Source organism: Eucyclogobius newberryi, unplaced genomic scaffold, assembly GCF_026437365.1.
Source record: "Eucyclogobius newberryi isolate DKJ021-1_F unplaced genomic scaffold, fEucNew1.0.hap1 SCAF_13, whole genome shotgun sequence".
NCBI classification, from domain to species: domain Eukaryota; kingdom Metazoa; phylum Chordata; class Actinopteri; order Gobiiformes; family Gobiidae; genus Eucyclogobius; species Eucyclogobius newberryi.
In genome coordinates, this window is record NW_027315757.1 from 27153660 (window position 1) to 27172953 (window position 19294).

The 19294-nt window shown below is 40.8% G+C and overlaps 2 protein-coding genes across 4 annotated transcripts; both read left to right on the top strand.

Annotated features, from left to right (window-relative positions):
• Nucleotides 1-1781: 1781 nt before the first annotated feature.
• LOC140358391 (C-signal-like) lies at nt 1782-16533 on the top strand. 3 transcript variants are annotated; one of them, XM_072443217.1, is made up of 6 exons: nt 1782-1979; nt 2038-2092; nt 2493-2680; nt 2796-2957; nt 3120-3230; nt 3534-3737. In XM_072443217.1, exons 1-6 carry the CDS (start codon nt 1836-1838, stop codon nt 3645-3647), a joined length of 774 nt encoding a protein of 257 aa, XP_072299318.1. In that variant the 5' UTR covers nt 1782-1835; the 3' UTR covers nt 3648-3737. The 3 variants fall into 3 exon arrangements, with proteins under 3 accessions (XP_072299318.1, XP_072299316.1, XP_072299317.1); XM_072443215.1 differs by lacking the exons at nt 2038-2092; nt 2493-2680; nt 2796-2957; nt 3120-3230; nt 3534-3737 and adding exons at nt 9038-9092; nt 14070-14257; nt 14331-14492; nt 15861-15971; nt 16326-16533 and having other exon boundaries at nt 1784-1979; XM_072443216.1 differs by lacking the exons at nt 1782-1979; nt 2038-2092; nt 2493-2680; ... (1 more) ...; nt 3120-3230; nt 3534-3737 and adding exons at nt 4404-4574; nt 9038-9092; nt 14070-14257; ... (1 more) ...; nt 15861-15971; nt 16326-16533.
• A 328-nt stretch (nt 16534-16861) lies between these two features.
• On the top strand, nt 16862-19138 carry LOC140358392 (C-signal-like). The gene is made up of 6 exons (XM_072443218.1): nt 16862-17058; nt 17167-17221; nt 17387-17574; nt 17644-17805; nt 18047-18157; nt 18949-19138. The coding sequence occupies exons 1-6, from the start codon at nt 16915-16917 to the stop codon at nt 19060-19062; spliced, it is 774 nt and encodes a 257-aa protein (XP_072299319.1). The 5' UTR covers nt 16862-16914; the 3' UTR covers nt 19063-19138.
• The last annotated feature ends 156 nt before the right edge of the window (nt 19139-19294 follow it).

Here is a 19294-nt window from a genome sequence, read left to right on the forward strand (position 1 = left end):
GAGAATTATCACATGCGCCTCCTCGTTAATAGTTAATAATTAGACAAACGTGGGGGAAAAAAACTTGATTTGAATTAGAATCAATGTCCACAGCTCCAGAATTCCTCCTACAGTCTCCAGCAAGAGCAAGACACTGCCAATTTCTCTCCCAAGAGGCCAAAAGGAAAGATGTCCTTCTATGTTGTGGGTGTGTTTTCGTCACTAAACACTAAATGTTGTATTCAAACGTGACTTAAACGACATGTTAGATTTTATGTTTCTTTGTATGTGCTGCTTACATCCTGTTCCACCAGCAGTGTTAAAATGGAGACTTTGAGCATGGATTGTCAGTGCAGAGCATTGAGTTACACTGGTTCATGTGTCTTGTTTGGATGTAAGTACACAAATTCTCCTTTGGCTGGGCTCTTTCTCTCTTTTTATCCTTGTTCCTGGATTACATATTTTATAAAATAGAGTAGGCTTCCGCAGAAATAAGCAGGAGGTGGTGGGAATGACATCAAATGAAAATACTTGAGGAAAACACTCTCTTAAACTCTTAAAATCCTCTCCGTAAAGTAAATTCACACCAATAACTAGACCTTCGCAATAGTTTTACAGACGTATAGACATTCCTCTGGGTAAATCCTTGTGTAATTTATTTTCCGCTCTTCATAATGTTTAAAAAATCATTTGTTTTCATAACGTGAACGCCAGGCGAAGGGGATGGCACTGGTATTAGAAAAGAAGATTGGAAACTGCTGCACACTGCAACACAATCAAATCAATAAAGGTTATAGTCGTAGATGCATTTGCTTGGTGACGGCTTATATGTTTCTGATGACATTTCTCTATCTATTATTCATTATCAGACCACCAACATCACATACAGTTTAACTAATAATAAATGATAAGTTTAAGAACAGATGAAAGTACGATCTGATGATATAAATGTGTAAAGTAACCCTTGACTACACTTGTGCATCGATATTAGTCCAATGAGAACTTTTGTACTGTTTGGATATTCTAAAACACAATCACAATCTTTTCAGCAAAACAATGCAAACAACACAAGACCTGGAATATAGATATTTATGTGTCGTCTTTCAGTAATTTAATCATATTTTTCTGTTAAAAAACACACTCCACCGTGTTTTTTAATGGACTATTTAAATCATTTTGTTACTCTCACGCTGGCAACCTCTTTCCTAATGAAGTTGCCATGATGTCGTCCTTCGCACTAATGTCAGAGCGATGTATCATAGTCTGTTTTGGTGAATGGTGAAGGACGAAATGCAAGCGTGTTCATGCATCAAATCACGGTGGAAACAGAGCCCAGTTTGTTTAATGATAAACTTTTATTCAATGGGTTTTGAACATGAAAAGAACAGAATTCACCAATTTCCACCAGTGTAAAATGTATTGAAAATAGACCACATTTTAAAAGGAAAATTAAACTGCTGCTTCTACAGAACACATAATTAAGATAAGATAGTGCTGAATAGTCTATGTTGATTACTATTATTATTGCCGTATGTACATAGGCCTAGTGTTTTTGAATTGGTATTGTTACGTATATGGTTTGTATTGTGAATTTTACATTTTGTGGACCCCAGGAAGCTTTAGCGACCACCTGGAGGAAGCTAATGGGGATCCAACGAAAGAAAGTAATGACAAACCATGACATGTAAAAACCTTAAAGCCATTACATTCAAACAGCTTACATTACAATGATGCTGCAGTTTTTCTCGAGGTGGAGTCAGTGAATAAAAGAGCCTGTGGGCGAGATTTATGCAATGTGCTAAAACAAATAGTCCAGATTGAAGTGCAGTGGGTTTAATCTGCAAAGAAGAAGAGACATGACTTCTAAACCGATGAGCGTGTTAATAACAGGAGCAAACAGGGGCCTGGGTCTGGAGATGGTCAAACAGATGCTGGAGACGCAGCGTCCCTTGAGTTTGCTGTTCGCGTGCTGCAGAGACCCGGACGGACCAAAGGCGGAGGTAAACGTCACATTTGTTCATATTAATGCAAGCACAGCAGTAATGGTTCCGTTTTTAGGGGTTACGAGCTCTGGCAAAGAAACACCCAGACATAATCAAAGTCATTTGTATGGGTAAGTCCTGATACTAAAATGTTATTGCTGTTATTGTCTGAATCCGTTCACGAGAGAAAGAAAAAGGCTCATAATAGTTGTATTGGATAAGTCTCTTTCAGTCTCTGTGGTCAGACAAAAGTCGATAAGAAGTGCCCTTTGAGCAGCAGTGCCATTTGTAAAGATAAACATTCACTGGTATCATCTATTGTGCAATTGATTAACCTTTCGGAATGACAAAGAAACACCAAGACCACAATCATTTGCATGGTTTGGTAAGATCAAATAATGACAAATCCATTGAACAGTTCCCATTACGCATGCATTTTATTGGCAGGAAATACACAGCCCATATGTATCTAAATCATATTATTTAGCTTGTTTACTGGATTATTCGTGTTTTATGTGCTTTCTTTGTTAGACACCGCTGACCGGAGCAGCATCAAGCGGTCAGCTCAACAGGTGGGCTCACTTCTGGGAGAGAAGGGCCTCAACCTCATCATAAACAATGCAGCCATCTTAACTCACTCTACTGTAGCTAACTCCACTCCAGAGGACATGGCCAGCACGTTCAACACTAACGTGATCGGCCCCATGAGCGTCATTCAAGTAAGGGAGGCTGGTTATATGTCCACTTTTAAACTTTTGACTGAATGTCGGTGACTACAACTGAAGCTTTTTCTACTTTTGACTGAATATAAAATAAAATGATCCTTTTATCTAGGAGTTTCTTCCTCTTCTACGTGCAGCAGCAAAGGACAGTGGGATGCCGGGGATGTCCTGTCGAAAAGCCGCTGTGGTCAGCATCTCCTCCACCCTCGGATCAATCGAACATATTAAACACTTGTATGCACAGTTAAAAACGCTCCCATACTGCGTCAGTAAGGTAAACGCATCACACATATTGATGAATGCACTATTTTTATCCCACAGTTTTCCTTCTTGACCTGTGTGAAGCTGGTGTGTGCACAAATGTTTGACACCGTTCTGGAGGATGTTTTTTGAGACCTCTTCACACATGTTTATTCTTGCTTGTGTCTCCTCGCAGGCGGCGCTGAACATGCTGAGCGCTTGTGCTGCTGCTGAGCTCCAGAAAGAGGAGATCTTGTGCACACTGCTGCACCCGGGATGGGTCCGGACCGACATGGGGGGAGCCAACGTGAGTCACCATTTATTATCCAATTATGACCAATAATTGAAACGAAAGATAAGAAAAACGTCATGTGTTATCATTGTGGAGGCTTTATTTGATGAGGTGTGTTTTTAATACACATACAGGTGCAGACAGGTGTATGAATGAAATTAAAAAGTAAGGATTAGGCTATAACATTTAATGATATTTCACAATATTCATATAGATTAGTCAGGCATTAAGTCAGGCTACATCATCATAGCTGTGGAATTCAAAAGAAAAAAATCAACAATCAACTTGCTAGTTTAATATATATTTTTTCTCCTTTAGGCCTCAATAGACGCTCAGGAGAGTGTCCAGGGGATGCTGCAGGTGATCAACTCCATGACTGAGAAACACAGCGGAGCTCTGCTGGATTATAAAGGCCAGAGCATCCCCTGGTAGATTAGCAGTCACACAGCGTCCGGAGGATAAAAACACCTTTTATGCAATGACAATGTTTATTCTCATTAATAAAATGTATTCTGGCTGATATCCAGTCTTCTTTTCTTTGGAAAGACTTTGCACGGTCCACATTTACACATGATTGGTGGGGGTAAACGAAAGAGATGGATACCTTGATTTTTTAGTATCATTCAGACAATATTATGACAATATAACTGAATATTTGAATGCTATTTAAAATGTTAAATGTATTAGATTAAGTGTCAGAAAAATGTGAAATGACTAAACGTACCCTGAAAAATGTCTGCCCACTTCTATTTACACGTTTTACATGTTGGATATTTAATTATACATTAAAAAACAACATTTAATTATATATATATATATATATATATATATCTTTTCTTTCCTTTTTTTTCCTTTTTTTTTTATATCATAACCGGTTGGGAAAGGGGCGAGACACAAGAAAACAGCGCTCTTTATGAGTGACTGCGACACTTATGAGCCACATTTCTCCATTGATTACATTGTACTTTGCCATGAAATATTTAAAAGTTAAATTCACACATCTTTAATCAGAGGATATCTATTAATGACTAGACACGTCCACGTTTTATTATATCTACATTCATTATAGCCGCACCGCATGTTGTAACGTCATCTGTGAGGGGCGGAGTCACGGAGTACGTAGGCGTGGTTTGTGTAAAGCCGTGTGCAGAGTATGATCTGCTGCAGAGACGAACCATAATAGATCCATGAGACTAACCTGCAAAGAAGAAGAACATGACTTCTAAACCGATGAGCGTGTTAATCACAGGAGCGAACAGGGGCCTTGGTCTGGAGATGGTCAGACAGATGTTAGAGACGCAGGGGCCCTTGAGTTTGCTCTTCGCGTGCTGCAGGGACCCGGAGGGACCAAAAGCAGAGGTGAACTTAACATTTTGCCATTTCAATACGCGCACTGCAAGTTTATTTAGTCTGTTTTAATCTGGAATAGTTCCGCTTGTTTTGATAATATAATAGATCCATGGTTTTGACATTAGATGGTGATGGTCACGTTTGGAGAACATGCAAACACCGGTTATAATAGAAAACCCAGAGTTATATTACACTCAGAGCATGACTGGTAGATGCTCAACAGTAACTTTATTTAAGTAACAATATTACATAAACTGGCGCTGCTCGAGTCAACTATATAAGTGTGGAGAATGTTAAAGATCATCTATTGAAGTAAGAGCGCCACTCCGCATTAGCAAAGGCGTCAAAGATCCTTCAAAACAAATATATCTCACTATGACAAGTGTTCAAATCTATAGGTTTAGTTTTTGCTTTTGAGTGTGATAGTTTTTCTATACTTACAAACATCACCATATGGTGTTTATGGTATTTAAAAGTTAATGGAATGTATACAAGATATATTTATTATTATATATTATGTAATAAGAGTTTATACCATGGTTAGTGATGTTTTTTTTTGGGGGGTGGGGAATTCAAATGCTTGTGGCTACACTTTTCATCCCGGAAGTTCAATTCGGAACATCTGCAAACAAAAAATAGTAATGCTAATGCTAATTTGTATTCATTTTGTATTTTATATCTATGAAAAAAGCGCCGCTTGCTCAAGGGGAAATGGCGTAACTCTTGGATTTCATTAAATCAGTTGTTTAAAAAATCAAGACAGCTGTGATTAAGTTTTCCTTTCTGTGATGAAATCCAGTTCCCCATATTCGCCATATATTTACTGAGACTTGATGTTATCACTATATAGACAATATCTGGTGAATTATTAATGAATTTCAATGTCAATGTCAAAGTTTATTTATAAAACACACTTACAACTTTAAAAGCCCAAAGTGTTGTACAAAAAAGTGCAATAATGAATAAATACAATCAATTAAAATTCACATAAAGTTCATAAACAACAAGGACTCAGCTCAGTTTGTGTTTAAAAAGAAAAGGTAGGTTTTTAACACAGAGCCGCGGCGCGGTCAAATAGCCCAGCACTTTCAGGACCTCATAGCTCACCCTAACCCTGACCCTGACCCTGACCCTAACCGTAACCGTAACCCTGACCCTAACCCTGACCCTAACCCTTACCCTAACCCTAACCCTAACCCTGACCCTGACCCTGACCCTAACCCTAACCCTAACCCTTACCCTAACCCTAACCCTAACCCTGACCCTGACCCTGACCCTAACCGTAACCCTGACCCTAACCCTGACCCTAACCCTTACCCTAACCCTAACCCTGACCCTGACCCTAACCCTGACCCTGACCGTAACCCTGACCCTAACCCTGACCCTGACTCTAACCGTAACCCTGACCCTAACCCTGATCCTGACCCTAACCGTAACCCTGACCCTAACCCTGACCCTAACCCTTACCCTAACCCTAACCCTGACCCTGACCCTGACCCTAACCCTGACCCTAACCCTAACCCTTACCCTAACCCTAACCCTAACCCTGACCCTGACCCTGACCCTAACCGTAACCCTGACCCTAACCCTGACCCTAACCCTTACCCTAACCCTAACCCTGACCCTGACCCTAACCCTGACCCTAACTGTAACCCTGACCCTAACCCTGACCCTAACCCTAACCCTGACCCTGACCGTAACCCTGACCCTAACCCTGACCCTGACTCTAACCGTAACCCTGACCCTAACCCTGATCCTGACCCTAACCGTAACCCTGACCCTAACCCTGACCCTAACCGTAACCCTGACCCTAACCCTGACCCTAACCGTAACCCTGACCCTGACCCTAACCCTGACCCTAACCCTGACCCTAACCCTAACCCTGACCCTAACCGTAACCCTGACCCTAACCCTAACCCTGACCCTGACCCTAACCCTTACCCTAACCCTAACCCTGACCCTAACCCTGACCCTAACTGTAACCCTGACCCTAACCCTGACCCTGACCCTAACCCTGACCCTGACCCTAACCGTAACCCTGACCCTAACCCTAACCCTGACCCTAACCCTAACCCTGACCCTGACCCTAACCATAACCCTGAGCCTAACCCTGACCGTAACCCTAACCCTGACCCTAACCCTAACCCTAACCCTGACCCTAACCCTGACCCTAGCCCTGACCCTTACCCTAACCCTAACCCTGACCCTAACCCTAACCCTGACCCTAACCTTAACCCTGACCCTGACCCTGACCCTAACCCTGACCCTAACCTTAACCCTTACCCTTACCCTAACACGCCGCCGCTCTGTAGACACTCCACACAGCTCTAGTCTCTCAGCAGATCTAACATGCAGAGGCTGTTCATTTTACATTGGGTTCTTTGCTGGTGACGCCTTGTGCCGTGAGCAGCCGCTGCATTCTGCACTAACTCAGAGTGTTTAAGAGAGCGTCAGATCGAGACCAGAATAAAGAGAGTTGCAGTAATCTAGGTGAATGAGTGAATCAAGTCTCTCATCAGAAGTGTGCGTTGTTTTGGTGCCAATGAAACGCCCTCTGCCAGATGCACCTGTCGCCACCTGTTGTTTTTTTAAATAACAACAGCTGGTGAATAGCGGACGTGCTCATGTCTCGAGGGCTGCTGTCTAATGTGATGGCTCACATTCCATCTGAGCCCTTTGGCCGCCTTCTGCAACACTGAAGTGAATATCACCGTTATTGGAATTTCTGAAATAAGATTATTTCTTATTTTCTTTACATTTACATTGTCCTACAATAAATGACCAGATAATGTCAATAGTAAAAACGTCAAGTCTCAGTGAATATATGGTGAATAGGGGAATTGGATTTCATCCAAGGAAGGAAAACCTATTCACATCTGTCTTTAGATTTTTTTTTTTAACAATTGATATGCAAGAGTTTTGCCAAAGTAATCCAAGAGTTTTATCATTTCTCTTTCCTTTGAATGCATCAGCAGATGTTCCATCTTGAACTTGCAGTTCACAATGCTAACTGAAGTGAGTTATCTTTAACCACACAGGAAGTTTCTGCAACAGTTAATCATATTGTTTTATTAAGATGTTGTGTCCATAGGCTTTACTGGCAGGGAAGTATTGTGAAATGGGTGATGAGTGAGAAGGGAGGACATGCAGTAAATAGTAGGAATAAAGAATCGAACTCGCGACACTGCGGCTGGCTGCACCTGGAGCCCGACATACGTGTGCTGTGCCGTAACCAATATTTTATCCACTTTATTCCGGAAGCACCACCATCCGATGTAATCCTTCTTCTGGTTGTATAAGTTAAAGGTGGTATGGACGATTTTTTTCAGCAAATTTTTTATCATATTTCCTCGTTGCGTGGATAAATCATTTGTCCTGCCACGTATCAATCATAAAATGCACCTATCGCTCACCTGCAGCCGCATCAGGCTCCTCCCCATGTTTCCGCGTGCCTAAGCGCATGGATCTATCATAATATAGTTCCCTCAGTGTACGGGGCAAAATGAAGACGGAGAAAGACGGAGAAAGACAGTTCGAGCTGACGCAGAAGTGGACAGAAATCTACGGAAGACGAGAGATGCGATGCGCTCCGTTGCGCTAATAAACAAACGCATGTGTGTGTTGTATCAGTCCGCACTTCCCCATGCGTTCTCAAATCGCCAAAAAATTGTCCATACCGCCTTTAACATAAGGCTGCCGACCTCGAGAGAATATAAGTTCTACACAGAGTAAAAAGTCATTTTCAGGCCCCCAGGGATCCGTGCATTGTTGATTTGTTGGTCACATGAACATTAGACAGTTTGTGGGACCGTGGTATAAGCGAATTAAAGAGCCGTGCGTAATACAGTTTGAACAAACTCTGCGGAGTAACACTGCTGCATGTCGTGGTGTTCTAGACTCCGCCTCAGAACTGTGTCAGGACATAAACTCCTGGTTGTTTAAGGTATGTTGTTTAGGTACTAGTATGGAAAACCGGAGAGTCTATTATGAATCTACAGGAATGGAAGAAAAATACAAAATAAACCAAAATAAACAATTAACCGTTTCCCTACCCATTGTTGTTAGAATAGCCTAATGGAGCTCAATGATCGTCCACCACTTGGTTCCAGAAAAAAGTTCCTTTAATTTTCCCCTAGACTTCCTAATGTTGTTGTTTTTTTCTTATTTTTTTACTGTATAAACCATTGTTATTAAAACATTTTGCTGTCATACGTGTGTTTTTTAGACTGAAAACAACCATATTATGGACATTAATTACCACATAGCTGTTTAGCCTCCGTCGTGCCTAATATTTGAATTTTTTTAAATTCTTTTGACACAAATTATTGTGAAATGTACTTCTGTAACCACAGAGAACCGGGAAGTCTTCACTTCACGCAGGGGAGGCTTTATGGGGCCTCAAGAGAATAAGGTTGGGAACTTGGGAACTAATTAATAATATATGAATGTGTAATATATTATTCTATTTGTAGGCATTGCAAGCTCTTGCCAAGACACACAAAAACACCATCAAAGTCATCCACATGGGTAAGTGCTAATCATACTATCATTTGATTATTAGTAGCTCTTTTGGTTCCTAAGCAAGATTCGTAATAGCGCCCCCTGCCCTCACCCGCGGTACAACTAACATCAGGTACTTTTGTCAAGTCCTTTTTTAGGCATTAGTCCAAAAAAACCAAAACCCTGGAACTTTTGTCAAGACAACTGGCCTCATGTTTTATGTTGCTTCTAAAATAAATTCTCTGTAATTCGCAATATTATATCTAGAGACAGATTAGGTCATCAATGGTTTGTGCTCGTTACTCTGTGAATAAGAGGCAGATTGACCCAAAGCTTATTCCATGTAAAACTTCATTATGGATTCCAAACAGTTTGCAGAGTCCTTGGTTTTGTGCTGTATGAATGATCAGGTGCATTCAGGGGCCTGGGTGACATTACGCGTGACACACGGGGCAGCGGCTGGTGCCCCGCCCCGTCACTGTGCGTCATGTGCGTTTGCCTTACCACTCATACTACAGGCCGACTCTTCTTATTTAAAACGGCTGTAAGTATCCAATCTTAAACAATGCAAGTTTTCTTTGAGAGTTCAACTAAGGCAAATCTGCAGCTTTACTTAAGAACAGCTCATTGTGTTATCCCCCAAGTGCCACTAAATGAACATTTGGGATGTCATGATTTATAGCCTATATCATTTGTTAGACTCGCAAGGTTAGGCATAAAAACACAATCAAATTGCAGTTCCACTCTTAAGCAGAAGCGTTGAATGTCCCTTTCTTCCCTGCGTTGAATGAAGAGATTGATTTCTTCCCGTTTCTATGATTATTAGTTTTTATTCTGTGTTTCTCAGGAGCCACAGTTACTGGATACATATTTCTCCTCTGAATCATGATTATTAATGATGATGTCCTTGCCCACTCTCATTTTCACTCAGTCTTGTTTATTCAGTGTGGTCACAGTTTGTAGTCTACAGTCTACAGTTTGTTATCTACTTTTTTATTTTTCCATTTTCACCTTCTGTGTCTAGTGAGACTTGTTTTATTGCAAATAGTAGGCTTCACCATTCATAAGCACCTGGCGTTCATTCACAAAAACTCTCCCGTGATACGGCCTCATCCAAGGCAAGGCAAGTTCATTTGTAGAGCACATTTCATACACAAGGCAATTCAAAGTGCTTCACACAGCAGGAAAAATGCATTAAAATCACAAAGAAATTACAGAAACAGAAATACAATAAAATTAACTAAATTTAAAAAAAAGTCAAAATACAAAACACCTCAGAGGGTAACGTGTTTTCGGAGTCCAACTCCCTTTTAAATCAGTCCAACTGAATGTCTAAACTAATGAAATCACGAAACAATTTAAGACATAAAAGAGAAGAGTGCAAAGAAAAATCCTTTCAGTCATATGCAACATTGTCAGAGTAGAAGCCTGTCTCACATCTTCAGGAGCATCCTAGTACTGCACCTGCTTTATTCTACAAATGTTTGTGAGCCTGTGATGCACTCACCTTGTCTATCTTTTTAAGTGTCATTCATTTATACATCTCAAATGAGGGTTTAAATACTTTAGTAAATGAGGTTGCAACGCCCCCTTTGTACCAGGGTTGTGAATCAGACGGTTTCTCACAATTCAATATGATACATGATACAAGGCTCACGATACGATAAAATCACAATTTTGCGATACATGCTCATGATATTCTACAATATATCAATGTTTTTTAAAGAAGCCAATACATTCAAACAACATTTTTCTTTGTTAAACCACAACCTGCAAACCCCATTTTAATAATCAAAAGACTAAAAATGTCAAATGGTAAACAAGTAGGGTAAACAAGTTTTCTTTCTTTAAACCAGCAACAAGATTGTAGTGCAGTCACAAAATAATTTGCAAAATTATACCAAAAATGACTCTAATATATCGATATAGAAGCCCACGATATCGATACTATATCACCAAATTTGGTATTATGATATTTGGATATTTTGGCACACACCTGTAGACACCACACACTCACACTGGGCTCGCAGTCACAGTAGGTCTACATATTTACGTTTATTTTAGTTGATATTTATTAAAAAGTAAACATACATTTAGACCAGGGGTGTCCAAACTATGGCCTGGGGACCAAATGCGGCCTTCAGTTATTTTTCATTTGGCCCTCAGGCTTCCTGCTTAATTGGCCCACATTATTTTGAAACCTACATTTTTACTGCTGCAAGTCGATACTAAGAGCCCAAAACTGTTTTTTTGCTGATAAAGACAAACTTTTAAAAATGATTTACAGCATTAACTCCTCCCTCAACATTTTAGAAAACCCTAATTTAGACCATCAATGGTGCTCATAGATCCCACACAACTTCCAGATCTACTTCTTTGCATCTGTATTTGGCACTGTCAGGGCCGCTGCTGCCATTTGGGACCCTGAGCAGAAATACTGAGTGGTGCCCCAGGTGCCCAACTCACCAAGAACAAAAAAATGCGCTGCACTACGAGAACAAAGTCATTAATTAATGAGAAAAAAGACATTAATTAATGAGAAAAAAGTCGAAATCAGAAAAAAAGTTGTAAATTAACGACATTAAACTCATTAAATAACGAGAAAAAGTCATTAAATAACGAGAAAAAACTCATCAATTAATGAGAAAAAAACTTCGAAAAAAGTCATAGTTTAGGGGCCGATACAAAGTGACATGAGCAGTTCACTTTCAGCCCCATGGTCAGGACGTACAAGAACGGGCTTGGATGAGTTGACAGTTTAGAACTACATAAAAGTCTGCATTAGATGTTAAAGTGTTTTCTGGCCTTTAAAACGATGTCTTACGTGGGTTTATTACAAGACAAGACACTGCGTTTAGCAGCACCTTTCCTGTTACGCATCATTCAAACTGTTATAATAAACTCTTTACTTTCTCCATGGTGCAGCCGTAGTGCATCATGGGCTCAAACAGCAGCCGTGCTCCGCGCCACAGCCGCCCGCAGACAGGAGGAGCAGCCTCGCTGTTATATTCACACATGTTCTGCTCCTCTATAGTGTTATTTCTCTATGTGGGCACTTTGCGCACAGTCACTCTTCTCACGTGCTCATTGTGTGCACTTAAGTTTTATGCCCGGATTCTAACCTTTTGTGATCTCTTGGACAAACTCAGTAAAACACACAGAACACAAACATCTGTCTGCGCCTCCTCTTAGCTCCTGACGCCCAGATTGTGTTTGGCACAGCCAAAAAGCGATGTTTTACGCACACGCATCATCCATACATGATCCATATATCATCCATACATCATCCATACATCATCCATGCATCATGGCATGAGCTCCAACACATGCGAGCACCAACACGGGAGTACATCATTTTACAGGTCCAGGACCTGACATGGGGGCACTGCACCGGGGACATGATTGTTTGTGATGTCTAAAAGACCCACATTATAAAGATTGACATCTATTGTGGGCTTTTGTATTCACTTTTAACCAAGCGCCATTTACGTCCTGGTGGTGGTGTGTTTGTGTAATGAAGACTCCACAGATGCATTTGACTCAGTGCAGATCAGCTTCAGAGCTTTAAACACAGTTCATACAAAACAGAGCTGTTACTGGACTGTACCATTATGCAACACTGGGGGGAGCCCGTAACATGGTGCTGAAAGTGAACCGGGTATCTGCCTTTATTCTCTTTAAATTATGAGATTTTTCTTGTTAATTAACGAGAAAAAAGTCATTAATTAATGACTGTATTCTCGTAGTGCCCCGCACTACGAGAATACAGTAGTGTACAGTAGGGCCAACTAAAATACTTTTTTTGGTTGGCCCTTATACTCCGTCGTAGCCCAACTCACTTTGAACATGCACAAAATACATAGATGTTTGATGTCTATAAAACAACCTTTAAGGTGACTATTTCTGATATTAAAGGCGCAATGGACGATTTTTCGGTGATTTGAGAACGCAGGCGGAAGTGCGCATGCCACTCCCCCGTGCGGACTGATACAACACACACGTGCGTTTGTTTATTAGCGCAACGGAGCGCATCGCATCGCTCTCTCCAGCTCTCTCTTCATCTCTCATCTCCCGTAGATTTCTGTCCACTTCTACGTCAGCTCGAACTGTCTTTCTCCGTCTTCATTTTGCCCCGTACACTGAGGGAACTATATTATGATAGATCAATGCGCTTAGGCACGCGGAAACGTGGGGACGGACCGCACGCGGCTGCAGGTGAACAGTAGGTGCGTTTTATGATTGATACGTGGCAGGACTAATTGGCAGTCCACGCCACGAGGAAATAAGACTCAGATTTGGGCCAAAAAAATCGTCCATTCAACCTTTAATATTATAATTATGTTTGTAAATTGTGCATGAATCACAATCCTAAGTGGGATCTGTGGGGCGCTCAACCAAGAAGTTAAAAATAAATAAATAATAATTTTCTGTATTCTGGTGCATTATAGATATAATATTATTAGCCACTCATTACTTGTTATGTTTATTATGAGGGCCCCCACAGTCCCTACATTTCCTTGCTCCAGCCCTGCTCCAGCGTCACCCAAAGCCCTTCTCGTGCTCTTCTGCAGACCAGATCAAGGCTCTATAAACACTACAAGCTGCAAACTATTCATGTTGCATTTATGAAAACATGATCTAGACATTTGTAAGAAGCTGAAAGACGTTGACTTTGTGCACGCCGCGGTGTCAGCTCTGCTCTTCTTGTTTCATTCGCTCTTATTCACGGTTTCTAATTGACTACGAGGCCAATTTTCCACATCTAAAACCCGTATTGCTCTTTGTAGAAAACGGATGTGAAGTTCCCAGCTGTGCCCCTGATCTCTCTGTGTCTGTTTCAAACAGTGGCTTGTTGGATCTCAAAGTTCATATGGAGAGAGGGACGACACTGGAGTCCTTTTGAATTGATCAAATCTAAAGACTATTTTCTAAAGACTATGTTTACTGAAGGCTTAACAGTGCAGCGTTGGATTAAAGATGCGTTTTGTGTTTTCTCCTTGTTAGACACCGCTGACCGGAGCAGCATCAAGCGGTCAGCTCAACAGGTGGGCTCACTTCTGGGAGAGAAGGGCCTCAACCTCATCATAAACAATGCAGCCATCTTAACTCACTCTACTGTAGCTAACTCCACTCCAGAGGACATGGCCAGCGCGTTCAACACTAACGTGATCGGCCCCATGAGCGTCATTCAAGTAAGGGAGGCTGGTTATATGTCCACTTTTAAACTTTTGACTGAATATGTTTACATGTTATCCTTTTATCTAGGAGTTTCTTCCTTTTCTACGTGCAGCAGCGAAGGACAGTGGGATGCCGGGGATGTCCTGTCGAAAAGCCGCTGTGGTCAGCATCTCCTCCACCCTCGGATCAATCCAAGTTACCCCACAGAGATATGACGGTTTTATGGCAGTCCCATACCGCGTCAGTAAGGTACATTACACATATTATGGACAGATGAGATGTAAAAATGCCTCCACTTCCCTTGTATCATCAGCTGAAAAATCTGCTACGCTACAAGTGTCAAATCCGGTGCAGGTTTTCTTTGTGTTACTTCTTATATTATGTAAATCATCTTAAATGAGATTTTAACCTTGTTCCAACAGGGTTTCCTCGTCATTTGTGTAAAGTTCTATTTTCATTCATTCTTGCATGTTTGAGTAATCCTGTGTTGTTCAGTATTTTAGGCTTGAGTGCTCAGAAAAATATTCTAAACATGAAATCTGCTGCTTGTTACAGTGAAACGTCACAAAAAGGAGGCAGGGTTTCTCCAGTTTTGGACCTGGTTCTATTACTAAGCTGTTAAAGATCATTATCGCGGTTTACAATGAACAAAATGTAAAATGATTATCTCGTTGTTCAATATTAAGTACCGGTCCTTAAAAAAACGGACAAGATTGTGTGATCTCAACTGTCTGAAGCAGTGCCGCTGCTCCTATAATGCACATAACGTGCAGTGCGTAGGGCATCAAGTGCTCCGAGGCCACCAGCCTGACCAGGCACTTTGGACTGAATGACAGAATGGGCATTTGTGCAGCACTGTTCATTTTGCAGTTAAAGTGGGAGGCCAGAATAGTCTTTACTTCTTTATCCATTCTAAACTAACTAGGACTCGAGTGTTGTCTCTCTCTCTCTAAATCCGAGATGCACGCCTACGTATTCTACGAAACACAAGGACCCAAACGGTCTACAGAGAATTTACCTCATATTCATTTAGAAACCGCGAAAATGAGAGAATGAAACACGACATGCAACGTGTCAGGTGGTGCGGCTCCATGGAGCGTGTGCAAAGCCAAAGTGGTTCAACTTCTTCCAAATGTTTAAAACATGTTCTTCATAAATGCAACAGAAAGTGTCAATAGTTTGCAGCTGGTAGTGTTTTCTAGAACCTCAATCTGTTCTGCAGAAGAGCAGGAAAAGGGCGCAGGGGCGGAGCTGAAACATTTAGGGCCTCATAATAAACTTGAGTTGCTAATGATATTATCTAAAATGCACCAAAATGCAGCAAATTATATGATGTTTGTTTAAAGATTTTTGGTTGATAGGATTTTTATTTATACAATATTTCTAATTTACATGTGTATATATATTAACAAAAATAAACTAAATAGTCACATTAAGGTTGTGTTCGAAGTAGTGGCTAGCAGCGGCCCTGGTCTAATACGTTTTGGGGGCCTGGAAATAAAATGTAGGAACATTACATTATTTATTTTTTTAAAGATGTTGTGGACTAAAATTATACTAAATTGCTCAAATAAAAATGTCCCACCCAAGCCGAAGCAGTACTGTGTCTCCTCGCAGGCGGCGCTGAACATGCTGAACGCTTGTGCTGCTGCTGAGCTCCAGAAGGAGGAGATCTTGTGCACACTGCTGCACCCGGGATGGGTCCGGACCGACATGGGCGGAGCCAATGTGAGTCACACTCATTGGACCAGTAAAGAATTGAAACAAAACACTAAAACTGCATTTATTAGAGTAGTTAGATAGGTTTAGACTTGTAGTGACCTGTGGATTTGAGAATCAAAATGCCCGCTCTGGTCAGCTCTCGGAAGCTGAGCAGGACAGGGTCTGGTTAGTATTTGGATGGGGAACCACTGAATGTTAGTAAAGTGCTTTGAGGTGGAAAAGCGCTATATAAATGCACTGTAATAAATCATAAAAAGCAAAGACATTATATATAATAAAGTCATTTTCTTAAACAATCTTTCTCTTAACTAAAGATTGTAATCATAACCTTGGAAATATCCGTTTCTTTTTCCCCTTTAGGCCTCAATAGACGCTCAGGAGAGTGTCCAGGGGATGCTGCAGTTGATCAACTCTATGACTGAGAAACACAACGGAGCTCTGTTGGATTATAAAGGCCAGAGCATTCCCTGGTAGATTAGAAGTTACACAACGTAAACTTATGAGAAGAATACAGTGGTATACAGTAAAATGTTTTTGATCGATAATAAAATCATCTATTCTTTTACCTTATATCCAGGGGTCTTCTTTCCTTTCCCAAAAGACATTTTGAACAAATCTACATAATCTGTTTGCAAAAACAGCAAATAACCTGAGCATTTGATTAGGTCCCTCTTCATTAGAGCTTAACTCTAGCACTCATAGAAATGTGCTTCAAACTCCTAAAAACACAATACTCCATACATTTGCTGTTTTAAAACTGCTACTGTTGTGCTGTTTGTCTGTAGCACACTGAGGGCATGTGCAGTAGAACATTACAATAGGAGCTTGGGTTAGTTTGGAGGTTGGGTTAGTTATTGTCAACTGATATCTGTGGGCGTGGATCAAGCAGTGTAAATGCTCCACTCTGACAAAGTCTGGCGCAAACACCGAATCTACAAAGAAGAGGAACATGACTTCTAAACCGATGAGCGTGTTAATAACAGGGGCGAACAGGGGCCTGGGTCTGGAGATGGTCAAACAGATGTTAGAGACGCAGCGTCCCTTGAGTTTGCTGTTTGCTTGCTGCAGGGACCCGGAAGGACCAAAGGCAGAGGTAAACGTCACATTGGATCCAAAGTTAAGATAAGAATGGAATAGTAGCTCTCATAGTGCAGTCAAATACTGTAATTACAAAGTACTTCAAAACATGGTTCCCTTTTAGGGATTACAAGCTTTGGCAAAGGAACATCCAGACATAATCAAAATGATCTGTTTAGGTAAGTGAATTATTAGGGCTAATAACTATTACTTTCTTGAGATGAATGTCCACACCACCTTAGACACTGGAAGCAAACTGAAGCAAAACTTTCTTCAGTTTGTTTGTGCAATAGGGGAAAATAATATTTGTTTCGATCCGTTGTCTACTTTTTTTAATTCCTCAGATGCAACTGATCGAAGCACCATCAAGAAAGCCGCCCATCAGGTGGGCTCCATGGTCGGAAAGAGTGGTCTGAACCTCATCATAAACAATGCAGCCATGGCTATTCACAGCCCCTTCTTTGAGAGCACCCCAGAAGAGATGCACAAATGCTTCGACACAAATGCAGTCGGGCCGATGGTCGTCATACAAGTAAGAGACGCAAAGTAACCACAATGTATTTTAGTTTTAACTTCACTATTCACAATTTCACATTTACAGGAGTTTATTTCTCTTCTTCGGGCTGCAGCGGAGGATTTTGGGAAACCGGGCATGTCCTGTCGCAAAGCAGCCGTGATCAACATCTCCACTATTTTTAGTTCAAATGAGATTACGAAAGAGTCGTACAAAATGTTTACCGTTCTGCCATACCGTACCAGTAAGGTAAGCTCCTCCCTCACGCTCTCTCATTTACTGCACTGTTAATCTCGCTGATATTGACAAAAACACTACCATTTATTTTGATTTTCACTATTCAGTCCATGTTAATACTGAGATTTGCAAACATGTCAAGGGTAAACTAAACACACCATTTTAGTGTCAACTGATACCTCTGTTTGCATATCCTGAAAACAACAATAGAGACAATATATTGCTTATAATACTAATTCTATACTGTCTGTAGGCTGCGCTGAACATGATCTCTGTCTGTGCCTCTGTGGAGCTTCAAAAATATGGAATCCTTTGCACAATGCTGCACCCTGGTTGGGTTCGCACAGACATGGGTGGATCAGAAGTGAGTCAGCTTTTTTTTTATTACACAACTAAACATTTAATGAAAAGAATTGTAATCAATCACTCCCAAACAAATAAAGCGGCTCAGGAGAAGATAAAGAGCATGTATTCGGGCAAAGGTGAACGGGACTAATGAAGGTCTCAGACAAAGCCCAATGCGATTTATGATTAATGTGACTGTCAAGGTGCTTTTGTCTGTTACTATTGCTTGTTTTAGACCGCTTTTGTGCTGTGTATTCTACCTTTGTGAATGCAAGAGACTTATGAGTTTGCGAAAATCTTGATGTTCCAGTTCAGTGTTTCTCAAACTGTGGCGGTACGTGAGCCCCTTTAAGATTCCTCTACAGTTCTCTCTTACTAAATTTGCCATTTGACATAGTTTGACACATTTAATAAGGCTTGGAACATTATCTTAGGTCTGTAGCTAATCAAAATGTTTATTATTTGGGTTATGGTTGTAGTTTTTTTTGTTTTGTTGCAATTTTACACTAAAATGCACAACTTTTGGTTATTCTGGCCACATATGGACACACCTGGTATAGTTAGTTTGGAGTCTATTTTATCCACCTACCTATAGACCTACTTTAGACCTGAAACGTTCCTATTTAAGACCAAAACTAGTCATGTTAAGTCATTTTATAGACCTCATTTAGCCAGATTTTTTTGCTTAACTTGCACTTCAAACTCCGCCTCTGCAGGTGTGTGTTGCGTGTGACAGGAACGACACATGTTCAATGCAAACACTGTCACTTGCACAGCTCACTTTTGTATTTTTTCCTGTGCGATTTCCAGGGGGAGATAGACGTTCACGAGAGCGTTGAAGGAATGCTGCGTGTGATGAACTCTCTGACTGAGAAGCACAGCGGGGCCCTGCTGAACTGGAAAGGCGAGACCGTCCCCTGGTAGACGCAACACTGTTATTAATAAACAAATGAAGACAAATGTAGCCAAAATATTTTAATTAACATTGCCTTGATTGTAATACATTAAATAAAATATTTTAACTATTTGTACTACAGTTTTTTGACATCTTATGCAGATAAGGTATGTTAGATCAGTGTTTTTGGGTCGTGGCTCACTTTTTGGGGGTTGGAAACATACCATGGCACACCACCTACAAAACATTACTAAGTTAGAC

What these genes read in the sequence shown, in the direction of transcription:
- LOC140358392 (XM_072443218.1), top strand. Translation starts at nt 16,915, where the DNA reads ATGACTTCTAAACCGATGAGCGTGTTAATAACAGGGGCGAACAGGGGC. An exon ending in AATCAAAATGATCTGTTTAG is followed by an intron (nt 17,222 to 17,386) that starts GTAAGTGAATTA and finishes TTAATTCCTCAG; the next exon opens with ATGCAACTGATCGAAGCACC. An exon ending in CAGACATGGGTGGATCAGAA is followed by an intron (nt 18,158 to 18,948) that starts GTGAGTCAGCTT and finishes TGCGATTTCCAG; the next exon opens with GGGGAGATAGACGTTCACGA.
- LOC140358391 (XM_072443217.1), top strand. Translation starts at nt 1,836, where the DNA reads ATGACTTCTAAACCGATGAGCGTGTTAATAACAGGAGCAAACAGGGGC. An exon ending in CGGACGGACCAAAGGCGGAG is followed by an intron (nt 1,980 to 2,037) that starts GTAAACGTCACA and finishes TTCCGTTTTTAG; the next exon opens with GGGTTACGAGCTCTGGCAAA. An exon ending in TCCCATACTGCGTCAGTAAG is followed by an intron (nt 2,958 to 3,119) that starts GTAAACGCATCA and finishes GTCTCCTCGCAG; the next exon opens with GCGGCGCTGAACATGCTGAG.